Raw genomic sequence first — 13,080 nt, forward strand, 5'->3', positions numbered from 1 at the left:
GGAGCCTTCTAGATGTGGATGCTTACTTCTTATATTGAGTTAGAGATGAATGTCCTTGTCTCTCAAAGATATGGTAATTTCCTTTCCAACAATAATAGATTTTTTTTTTGATGTATTGAGATTTGTTTTCAAATGCCTTAAAAATAAAAATTCATGTATATTACTATAAAGAATAGTTTTAAAAAATCAGAGAAAAGCATTATATGATATTACACCACAGGTTTTATTCATGGTAAATGTCTGCATTTGTTTTTAAAAGCTTAGCTCTTATTATTAGCATTTTTTAACAAAAGATAGTAAGCAAGAATCTTTTGCCATACATAACTACATCCACAAATAAGATTTTTAACCTAACCCAATACTGAAAGCTAAATAATGAATATAGAGCAAAACACTACTAAAACCGTTTTCTATCACTGAATAGAATGCATTTAGAAAGACACAAGCATACTGAACATAGAAAAACAATTTTGTGGATTTAGTCTCTAAGACTATAATGAAGAATGACATGCAATTCATAATTTCCTTAAAAAAATATTTTTAAATGGTATCATTTTTTTTGTTTTGTTTCGTTTGAGGGGAACACAATCTGTGTTTCCCAAACTTATCCTCCATTAATACTTAACAGCAAACTGTGTAAGCTTTCTCTCTCACTCTCTCTCCTCTTCCCAGAAATTACTTGTAGATCACTTTGCATAATGACAACATAGAAACATTTTTCTGGTAACAGTGTCATGGCCATAAATTATCAGTATATTAAAAAAAAATATCAAGTGCAAATCTAGAAAACTTCCTTTAAAGAATTATGCAAACCCAGCACATGTGCAGTATCGCTATGACACAAGATTAAGTAGTATGACTTTTAAACGTGTATATAATGTCACACGTGTACTAGAGACCATCTTCTATAAAGTTTAATAGTGTTGCCAAGTTAATAATTCTTTCAAGGCACTGAAGAATTATGTAGATGGAGTTTCCAAAAAACTAACAATTGCTTAAACTGTTAAAAAGCCCTGAGTCAGAACTTTCAATAGCTTCCTGAAATTATATCTCAAACAAAATGGCACACTTATTTATTTTATAAAAATTATAAGATCTTTTTTTTTGGAGGAAAGAAGTCATGTTTATGAAACAAATCAAGGGACTATGCAGGAAAATTAAAATATTCAGCAATATTATCTTAAGACATTTTGTACACATCAATTATCTTATAGTTATGGATTCAGGCACCAAATTAATGTGACAAGTCACTTCTCCTGTACCTACCACTTAAGTTCCCAACAAAATAAAAATCTCAATTTTAATCTCAGGTTCTCATTTCCTCTTTACCACACATAAGAAAAAATGATGGAAAAAGTAATACTCTGACAGAAAAGGAGGTAGAAAATGCAACTTAACAATTTTAATGCATCAGCTCCACCATCTAGTTTACATTTATACTACAGTTTAACCCACTACTAACCATTTATCAGTACACTGAAGCTCAACCTAAAGAATTTCCCCCCTCACTGTAGTAAAGCACTATACACAAGACATTAAAGTTTCCTCAAATTTAATGCTTTAAAGTACAAGTGGAATCATTAATACTGCCATTAATATATATGTGTGTGTTAAAGTTCCAAGGATATATATTATCAAGTAATATCAGTAAGCATTCCTATCATAATATTCAAGCAAGTAAAATCAGGTTACGTTTTTGAGAGAAAAACATATTCTGAAACTTTGATGGTAAATTTAAAGACAATGGACATTTTCAACAAGGCACACATAATTTGTGAAAGTCTATTACCTCCCCCCAATTTGCTACAAATTCCAAGTTTACCTAGTTGTGATATTTAACATATGTTTCTCCCCTTTGACTCAAAATGAAACAACAAACTCTTTCAATAAACAAGCATTTAAAACCTACCCAATTATTATTAATAATAATTGGGGCAGAGGGAGAGAAATGCTATTGCCCCAAATTTTAGAGACTTGACGTTTACCATGACTTCAGAGTGTGCAAACACTAACTACTAAATAAATCACTAACTACTAAATAAATTTATAGGTGGTCAAAATTCCATTCCACAGTGGAGTGAAAGAAAAGAGGAGTTGTTTACTGGGTAAAACATTTCAGTTTTACAAAGATAAAATTCTAGAGATTTGTTTCACAACAATGTGAATGTATTTAACAGTACTGAACTGTACACTTAGAAACAGTTAAGATGGCAAATTTTATGTTTTTTACCACAATAAAAAATGCAAAAAAATCTATTCCAAAATTCAATTTTTATACAAATTATTACTATAAAACACTTTTAGACACTGAGAGGATAAGTGCTTTCCTTTTGAATTAAAAAAAGCAAGCTGTTAAAGTCTATAATTTACAAAATAATTGCCGATTAAACTAAACTAAATGATTGGTTAAGACACCCGTTTTGTTCTTCAATTAAGCATATTCTCTTCACTAATGCTTTGATGAAATCTACATGATCCTCTTTTTTTCTTCTACACTCAAACTTTAACTTTTCTGTTTCCCACATTTTGCAACCCCAATGCCCTGACTCATTCCTGTTCTCTTCATTTTTTTTAAGTTTAATTAATTCCTAGTCCAAAAAGGGTCCAGAATTCAGAATAAACAAAGAACAGCAATTAAGCAACACATAACTAGGCAGGATGTTTCTAGTGCATTAAAAATGACCCAGCAAGCTTTGAAATTTGAACTGGACAAAAATCTTAAGCAACAAACATTTCAATATGCTAGCATGCTCTAAATGGCTAAAGCCATTAAAAAATATGACAAAGTTATTTGCAATATTATCTATCAATTAATTTTATGCTTCAAATAGCTAACTGGTTAATTCGCAATGTTTAAAATTAAAAATATTTCAAGCATAATTCGTCCAGCTAAACACTTTTCTAATAAAGTTCCTTCACTAATACAAAATTATCTTTTCTTGAACATCTTGCTCCTGACAAAATTAAATATGTATACAATATAAGTAAAAATGTTAAATGATGTGAATACATACAATTAGGATAGCACCATCTGGTAAGTTGTGTGTGTCTGGAGTAACAGAGCTGACAGTCTTAGAAGAATAAAGAAGAAAATGTGGGAGGGTGAGGGGGCATAGAAAGGGAATCCAAATATTACTCACTGACAAGTCTTCTAAAACATTAGGAAGCAATGCTATCAGTGCCTTTGGATTTCTTTCTTTCCTCTACAGACAGGACTTCAAATATACAACTGCCACACAATAAATTCTGTGAGTGCTAAGAGGCTGACCCCCACCCCTTTTTTTTTCCAACGTTGTGTATCTAGCCCCTGAAGCTCAATAAATACATTTTTTAAATAAATGCATGTTTTTTTAAATGATTCTAGGAAAACAGTTCTTTTAAACACAGGATAAAAAAGGTTTACATAATGAGAAGGAAACATCTAATTGGCAAAGTACTGCTAAAAGACATATAAGAGGTAGCAGTTTCAGTGAGTTGGAGAAAAGTCACTTAAATGATTAAATTCTTAATCTTATTCTCTCTCATAAACTCAAAAAACATTAATTTTTTAGGTGCTTGAAAACATGAAGAAAAACATTTTCTATTTATTAAACAAACTTCAAAGTGATACAGATAAAGTCTGCAAGTATTTAGCACTGAAGTTTATAGTCACTTTATAACTTCTATAATAGAAAACAATTTCTCATATGATGGAAATAATTAAATTAGCTTGGAAGATGATATTGCCTTTTAGGGATATAAATTTTAGCACTGCAGCTTCAGAAGACAAAAGAGACTTCAATGAAAAACAACTAAGCCTTTCCACAGTTCTCAGTTTGGCCAAATTACAAGAGTCAGCCAGGTGCTCCCTTCTTACCTGCTGACCTAGTGGAAATATGGGTGGTCTATGAATTGGAAGAAAAGAAAAATCCCTACTTCTGCTTTTTTCAAATTTGCAATAAGTCTGTCTCCCTATGTGAACACCATCTTTTTAAAAAAACGAAGCTCAAAATATACTTTAAAAATAGTCTCAGTGGCCCCTTTCTAGATAACTGAATAGTCAACATAAAGTTTCAAATTTGAAATTTATAAAAACTTTACTATTCAAAATAATAAAGATTACTCAGCTAAACACAGATATGGGATTGTTAATCATTAGCAGCCAGCTAATAATTAAACAGCCAGTAACAGTGCTATGAGGGCTAGACACTTCATATTTTCACATTCAGGTGTTACAGAAGAAAAACAGAAATAAGAAAAGCTAGCCAGATTTAAAGGGCGAAAAAAACTACAAAAAAAAAATCCACTATACTTAGAAGTATGCTTATACACAGTACATAGTAGGTATTATTGTAAACAGCTGATTTTTTTTAATAATCTAGCAGCAAGGAACCCCAAAACATTTATGTATATATTTACCCTAGATACAAAAGATCACTCATTCAAAGGAGAGAAAACAATTAGAAGCTCTAGAGTCAAGTGTGCACCCCCCCCCCAATATTATACAGGCAATCAGACATATTTCTATAAATGTCTGGGTACTCTTTCTAAACAAGTATCAGTTATTAAGTTATTTACTGTATCTTGGATATTGTTGGCAGTTTAAATAATATCTTCATCTGTAGATATAAAGAAACTGTTTTCATTATAGAAGGAGTTACTATTTGAGAGAGAATAATGGAAGTAAGGCCTTTGATGAAGGTAAAATCAGTAATACTGTCAGAATTAATAGATACAGAGAGGAAAAAATTGCTGCCTTTGGACAAGGAATTCAAGCTGAATAGAACCTCAGAGGCCCAAATGGGGCTACATCATTGTACTGTTTAGATCAAGCCCAGATAAGTAATCACAGGGAAAACTGAAGTACACTTTTCACAGATATTTTTAAATGGCTGACTGCATAAATTTATATTAGAAATGCAACTGTTAATGGTCAGTTAATAGGTACTTTTTTATTGCCCCCCTCTTCAGTTCTTCACTATGATTGTTTAAAACTATAATCTGATTCAGTTTTCCTTTTAAATTTAGAAAACAAGGTAAACGCAGGGTCAATATTCTCTTAATCTATGCTTCCAATGATACTAAGATTTCAGAAACAAACATTTGGATAACTTCTCATTATCTTAAAAACAGAATCTTCTCTTCAATAGTCCCTTAATCATGTGGAATTTGTAGTATAATTTTATCATTTAACATGTGACATAATAATTTAACTTGCTGTTTTCACTTGATGCATTACATCTCAGAGTACCCATGCCATTTCATTGTATAAAATCATAATAAACTGAAAGATACAAATGTACATGGAAGTACATTTTTTGAGTTTAACAAATTTATAAATTTTAAGAGAAAATGCAATAAAAAGAAAAATAAAAGGAGATCCTTAAAGGATTTTCCCCTTAGAACTTAAAAAGAAATTACCTATGAATTACCATGGATTTAATGTTTCCAGTTTAAAAGAAGAAATAAACAAAAATCATGATATCAAAACTGAAGAGTTTTGTTCTTCTAGTACATTGATAGTCAAATTGTACTCTAGTAAAGAAACTATGATATTAAAAATTAATTCATTAGAACTTCCAACTAGCTTAAAAGCTTACAAAGATCCCATGACCACATACTTTAGCTAACAAAACACTCTGTTTCTTAGTCAGTACAAAAGAATCCTTCGTTCAATAGCCTTGCGACAAATTGGACATTCACTCATTCGGTCTCCACAGAGCTGGCATGTTCCGTGGCCACAGAGGAAAATCATATTCTTCAGACGATCCAAACACACAGGGCACATTGTCTGTAATGTGAGATAATAAAGTAATAAATGCTGAGACATTTTGTATTTTAAAATGTACTATGTGACAACTCCATTATGTCATTAATTTTTTTGTTGTTGTTTCAAATAATTTTGTTGCTTTTCAAAAATTTAAAATGTTATCCCTATAAAATCTAAATACTGGTTGTTCTATTGAGATAATATACAAAGTACTACATAAAGTAAATACTAAATATAAAACAAAAGATGCAAATACCAAAATACAAAGGAAAGGGATGAAAACAGTCCTACTCAGCTGCTCTTGCACGAAAACACTACCACATATCAGGTGTATTGGAGGGTGGGAGCAGTGTAGAGATGAACACTTGCCAGAATGAGGCTAGATACCATACAATCTCAGTACTATCATCACTCCTGTGTTTAAAAAAAAAAAAAAACAAGGAAACTAAAGCTTAATGAGGTTCAAACCTTCCTCAAGGCAAGCAGTATGCCAGAATATAAATTCAGATTACATAGCCCCAGAACTCTTACTCTTAAAATGTGCTATACTGTTCTACTAGCAATGCAGATTCCTTAAGTTAAAAATAATTACCCTTAGCTACATATTAATAAATTTCATACTTGAAGAATTTAGTTTGTTAGGTATACTTCTGTGAAAATATTCTAGGAAGTCATATTTATTCACAAAAACATATTTAATCTTATAACAAATTTTACCTTAATACTACACTTCATTCTGAATTATATCTTTTCCCTAATAACACAGAAAAAAATACATAAGCAAAAATGTCTAGATTAAAAGACATAAGGGGCTAGGGTTGTGGCTCAGCGGTAGAGCACTCACCTACCACATGTGAGGCCCTGAGTTCTATCCTCAGCACCACATTAAAATAAAGGTATTGTGCCCAACTACAACAAAAAAAAACTATTAAAAAAAAAGACATATAGGTTTGAAGCTTATACGGCAATGTAGTTACCAACTTTGACAATACCAGAGATTAATGTTTAAAAAAAAAAAAAAAAAGACTTGTGGTTTAAATTGTTTACCACGCTCCTCCAAGGCAAACTGTTACATCTAAAAAGCAAAGCTAGAGAAAAATCACATCTTTTTGGATTTTGAAAAAGCCAAACCACCTTTTTCGCATCATTAAAACAGTTTCATTTTCACTAAATTTTCTAGAATTCTAAATAATTAATAACTCCTCTTATTTCTAAAAGTAAATATATCTATGTAGCCTGTGCTATTGCTTTAATATTAATATCCTTTTTCTTTTTGGTACTGGGATTAAACTCAGGAGTACCTGAATACTGAGCTATGTTACCAGACATCCCAAGTCCTTTTTTATATTTTTATTCTGAGAGAGGATTTCACTAAATTGCTGAAGCTAGCCTCAAACTTGGGATCCTCCTGCCTCAGCTTTCCAAGTTGCTGGAGTTATAGGCATGTGCCACCATGCCTAGCTAATATCAATACTTTCTTAATTACAGCTGATATCAGTTTTTGTCTGTTAAAGAGACAGGTGGTAATAGAAAGATGAGATATTTAAGTGAAGAGAGTTATTCAGATGTTTTCTTTAGTTTTCCTAATTAACCTTAATAGGTGTTCCTCCAAGAAATCCCAACATTTCTCAGAAAATTAGTTTGATTAAAACTACTTAAATACTAAGGTGATAAAATATGATCATATGGATTTTTAAGAAAGAATAAACTTGTTTTGGGGTGCTAAACTTTGGATGTAAGTAGTACTGAAGGCTGGGGCTACAGCTCAATGGAAGAGCGCTTACTTAGCAATGTGCAATGCACTGGGTTTCATCCCTAGCACCACTAAAAAAAGAGTAGAGCTGAATTTATTCTTTTAGGATCCATAAGAGAATTCAGTTAAGTCTCATCAGTGCATATAATACTCTGGTTTCTCTTCAGACAACATAAATCTTTCACCTTTTATTCCAATAAAATGTATAAATTAGTAAAAGGGAAAAAAAAGTTTCATTATTCAATGTAAAAGGCTAGGGATATAGCTCAGTGGTAGAGAACTTGCCTAGCATATGTTAGATCATAGTCTCAATCCCTAGCACTGCAAAATAAAACAAACAAACAAAAAATCCACAAAATTTAAATTCATACTAAGATAAAATGCTTTTCATAGAAGAAAAAGATCAACTTTAAGTGAAATGAGAAAAAACGGAGATGTTAGAAGCTTCAGAATTCTTTAAAATGTTTTATTTTGTATCAGAATGAGTCAGATATGTTTCGATCTACTTAAGAACCTTTAAAATCCTATTTATCTATACTTACTATATAACAATTGCTAAGTATGGGATTTAAAAAAAGAAAATGAATGCAATCAAAGTTTTCATCTTTTCATATGGGTGTTTAAATGCCTAATAAATACATTATAGTCAATTCTAAACTAGTTACCAGTGGTGATTCATTATCTTGGGTTACTATCTATGACTACGTTACTTTCTTATAAATTCAGAAAGTGAACTCACTGAGTTATAACTGCATAGTTATACTGATGTAATGCTAAATCACAGAAAGAACATTTTTGCTGCTCAAACCTTTGAACCAGAATAAGCTGTTGGGTCAAACGGTAAGTATTATGGTTTAGATGTGGTGTCCTCCAAAAGCTCATGTGTGAAGACAATGCAAGAAGGTTTAGAGGAAAAATGATTGGGTTATAACTTTTTCAGCGAATTAATTCAGTGAATTAATTAACCTAATCAGTGAATTAATTCCTAATGGGATTAACTGAGTGGTACCTGGAGACAGGTGGGGTGTAGCAGGAGGGAGTGGTTCATTGGGAGTGTGGCTATGGGATATATATTTTGTCTCTGGAGAGTGGAGTCTCTGCTTTCTAATCACCATGTGAGATGCTTCCCTCCCACCACACTCTTCTGCCATGATGTTCAGCCTCACCTTAAGACCCTAGGAATGGAGTCAGCCTTCTACGGACTAAGACCTCTGAAACTGTGGGCCCTCAAATAAACTTTTCTTCTCTAAAATTTTTCTGGTCAGACCTTTTAGTCACAGCAGCAAAAAAAACTGAATGAACAGTTAAGGCCGGGCCAAAACAAAAAAGGACTTGCTTTTTTATGTACCTCATACCTCATACCTCCAAATTTCACCAGTTTCTTTCTCTTGTTGATTTGGTTAAATATTGAGTAGATATACTTCTTTGTTGATATGTATAAGATATTAAAAACAACATAACCAAAACTGAGTTTAAAGTATGGAATGCTATTCTCACTTTTTGAAACCCCTTCAACAACTTCCTCAATCCCTTCCATCCACCATTTATTGATAACCACCATTCTGAATTTTGCGTTTGCTTTACTATGCAAATACTCACTCTCTCTCTCTTTCCTTTCTATCAAAGTATCACATATACACAAATATATATATAAATCATAAAAGCTCACAAACTGATAACTGGCTCTAGAAACTTCCCTTGTGCCTCCAGTCAAGAAAACCACTACCCTTAACTTTAAATGCCTCATATATGATTTTTTCCAAGTTTTTCTTCCTAAACAATACCCTGTTCAGTTTTGTTAGGCAATGACAAACTATCTTCCAAAGTGTTTTCACTAATTCATATTCCACCAGCAGTGTAAGAGTTATGGCTACTATACATTCTTTGTTAGATTGGACTTTCCCCACTCTAACAGATTTGAAAAGGTCCCTCACTGTGGTTTTCCTAGTTAGTAATATGGTTGAGCATTTTTTCCCATATTTATTAGTCATTTACATGTTTTCTACTTTGGAAAAATACCTGGCTAAATCTCCTACTCTGACACTATTCATTACAAATATTCAAATGCTACAAGTAATACAATACTTTAAACTATGCTACCTAGATAAAATTCAACTACTTTTACCAAAAAATATCACATAGCATCTGAGAACTACTGTTCAACATAACAAAATCATTACCTGCTCCTTAATGTCCTGTAACTGTTGCTGCAACTTTTGCACATCTGCATTGACATTGGTATTATCCTTGTCCTTTTGTAACACTGGAATATTCCCGCTTGCTATAACAGAGATAAAAAATTTTTAGTTATTCCTGTTGTAACATAAAATGATATTTCTAAAATTATTACTATTTTGTTTATTTAAAAACAAGACTATATATAAGAATCTTTAAAAAATTTTTCATGCTTGGACAATAGATACAATAGTTACATTCTTTAAGCTTCAAAAATACTGGCTTGCACATTAATTTCTAATTTTATTTAACACTGTTAGACAACAATCCACTGACTTCTAGGTTTTCCAAGGCTCTTCCTGCTTTGTTTGGAAGTTCACAAATATATTTCATGCTTATTTTCTCTGCTCCTATACCACAGAACTCAAAAAACCAGGTAGCAGTTTTGGCAGTCCTAATTAAAGTCTCTCAGATTATTTTTATGAAGACACACAAAAAACTCCTTTCTTTATGTCCAAATTTGCTTCTTGTTACTGATATGAAATGAGGAACTCAAGAAAGGCCTTTATCAGTAGACTGCAAAAATAAAGGGAAATCCTTAATTTCATGTTTCCTATTCTCTGTATTCTTGGTCTTTTACTCCTGGTCATCCCTGGGATTTTTATTCTGCTCTATTTGTGAAAAAAGACAAAAGCTTTGGACAGAAGTGAGTACAATAATGTTTTTTCTCATCTGTTCAAAAACACATTTATATAACAAAGAAACCATCTGGCTAAAAGACAAAAAATAATTTTAAACAGCTGTATTATTTAAAAGGCTGAAGGTAATGATTGGGGACGTAGTTCAGTGGTAGAGTACTTGCCCCACATGCATAAGGCCCTGGCTGGGTTCAATCCTAGTACGACAAAATCAAACTTAAAAAGTAATTATTTTTCATCTTTCTACTTGTTTGCTATGTTACAGTTTAGCATACCTACTATTCCATAAAATACAAACAACTTAAATAAACTTGGAGACCTTCAACATAAAGAAACCAGGTTTATATTTTTGCAAACTGAAAAAATAACTTGTAATATGATGTTCCCCCTCAAGATACACTAAATTGGGTTCATGTGTACCTCAATGGAACAGCATGTTTGCACAAAGCCCTGGATTTCCCGTCCTCCAGCATCACCCAAAATTTTATCTTAAAAATAGAGAGCAAATATTCATTTTTTTTTTAAATATTTAGTTTTTTCGTTGTAGTTGGGCACAATACCTTTATTTTATTTATTTATTTTTATGTGGTGCTGAGGATGGAACCCAGGATTTCTCATGTGCCAGGCAAACGCTCTACTGCTGATATTCTTTAAGCAAGAATACAATATTCTTTATACCACACATGAGGATCCTCAAAAGACATATATTTTAAGGTCTATAATCTATAATCTCAAAATTATAACGAAAGCACCAGAAAACTATACTGGTTCTGCTGTGTGGATCCAACTCACTTAGCTTATTTTTCATAAAGCAACAATGTATTAAAAATGGGGAGAGTGGGGCTGGGGTTGTGGCTCAGTGGCAGAGCACTTGCCTAGCGGGTTCGATCCTCAGCACCACATATAAATAAATGAAAAATAAAGGTACGTCAACAACTAGAAAATATTTTTTAAAAATTGTTAAAAAATAAATAAATGGGGAGAGATATTCAAGCAAATCCCAACAAGAAAGCAAATAAGAAAATGCTTTAAGAAAATTCACTTACAGATATCATCAGTGGCATCTTCTGAACTTTTTCCTCCACAGCACATAATGAAAGGCACTCTCCGTTCAACTACTGCCCGACACTGTACACACTTTTTCATTAGGCTAGCACAGTCTGAAAATTGGTAACACAAACATGTCTTACAAGGAAAAGCATCAATTAAAATATTGCCTTTTGCTACTTATTTCTATTAAATTTTACACTTAAAACATTAATAAGGGGCTGGGATTGTGGTTCAGGGGTAAAGTGCTCGCCTAGCATGCACAAGACACTGGGTTCGATCCTCAGCATCACAATACCAGACCTTAAATTATACTACAGAGCAACAGTAACAAAACGACTTGGTATTGGCACCAAAGTAGACTTGTAGACCAATAGTAAAGAATAGAGACACATAGTAAAGACAATAGTAAAGACACAGAGACAAACCCACATAAATATAGTTATCTCATACTAGACAAAGGCGCCAAACACATTTATTGGAGAAGATTGTCTCTTCAACAAATGGTGCTGGGAAAACTGGAAATCCATATGCAGCAAAATAATAAAATTAAGTCCCTATCTCTCACCATGCACAAAACTCAACTCAAAGTGGATCAAGGACCTAAGCATTAAACTAGAGACCCTGTGACTAACAGAAGAAAAAGTAGGCCCAAATCTTCATCATGTCAGATTAGGCCCCGACTTCCTTAATAAGACTCCTATAGCAGAAAAAATAAAATCAGGAATCAATAAATGGGATGAATTCAAACTAAAAAGCTTCTTCTCAGCAAAAGAAACCATCAGTGAGGTGAACAAACATTTTGGTAGCAAATTTTTACCATACGCACATCAGATAGAGCACTAATCTCTAGGATATATAAAGAACTCAAAAAACTTAACTCCGAAAAAACAAATAACCTAATTAGTAAATGGCCAAGGAACTGAACAGACAATTCTCAGAAGATGATATTCAATTAATCAACAAATCTATGAAAAAATGTTCAACATCTCTAGCAATTAGAGAAATGCAAATCAAAACTATTCTGCGATTTCATCTTACTCCAGTCAGAATGGCAGTTATTAAGAATATAAACAACAAGTTTTGTTGAGGATATGGGGGAAAAGGCATACTCATACATTGCTGGTGGGACTGCAAACTGGTGCCATATGGAAAGTTTGAATTCATCCCATTTATGGAGATTCCTTGGAAAACTGGGATTGGAACCACCATTTGACCCAGCTATCCCGCTCCTTGGTTTATACTCAAAGGACTTAAAAATAGCATACTATAGGAACACAGCCACATCAATGTTTATAACAGCACAATTCACAATAGCTAAAATGTGGAACCAACCTAGATGCCCTTCACTAGATGAACTGGATAAAGAAACTGTGGTACATATAAACAATGGAATATTATTCAGCATTAAAAGAGAATAAAATCATGGCATTTGCAGGTAAATGGATGGAGCTGGAGAATATTATGCTAAATGAATTAAGCCAATTCCAAACGCCAAATGTTTTCTCTGATATGTGGATGCTGATCCATAATGAGGGCAGCAGGGAGCATAGGAGGAATAGAAGAAATTTAGATAGGGCAAAGGGGAGGGAAAGGAGGGGGCATGGGGGTAGGAAATACAGTAGAATGTGATGGACATCATTACCCTAAGTACATGT

The 13,080-nt window shown here is 32.7% G+C and overlaps 1 protein-coding gene across 2 annotated transcripts in view; it reads right to left on the reverse strand.

Annotated features, from left to right (window-relative positions):
- Nucleotides 1-1,535: 1,535 nt before the first annotated feature.
- Mib1 (MIB E3 ubiquitin protein ligase 1) overlaps nt 1,536-13,080 on the reverse strand; it is a 161,979-nt gene continuing 150,434 nt past the window's right edge. For both annotated transcript variants that reach the window (XM_071602863.1, XM_027935671.2), the window contains exons 19-21: nt 11,422-11,535; nt 9,683-9,783; nt 1,536-5,770 (exon numbers count right to left, since the gene is read on the reverse strand). In XM_071602863.1, the coding sequence (XP_071458964.1) occupies nt 5,630-5,770; nt 9,683-9,783; nt 11,422-11,535 (356 nt within the window). In that variant the 3' untranslated portion in view covers nt 1,536-5,629. The remainder of the gene's footprint in view (nt 5,771-9,682; nt 9,784-11,421; nt 11,536-13,080) is intronic.

Source organism: Marmota flaviventris, chromosome 16 (assembly GCF_047511675.1).
Source record: "Marmota flaviventris isolate mMarFla1 chromosome 16, mMarFla1.hap1, whole genome shotgun sequence".
In the NCBI taxonomy this organism is placed as follows: domain Eukaryota; kingdom Metazoa; phylum Chordata; class Mammalia; order Rodentia; family Sciuridae; genus Marmota; species Marmota flaviventris.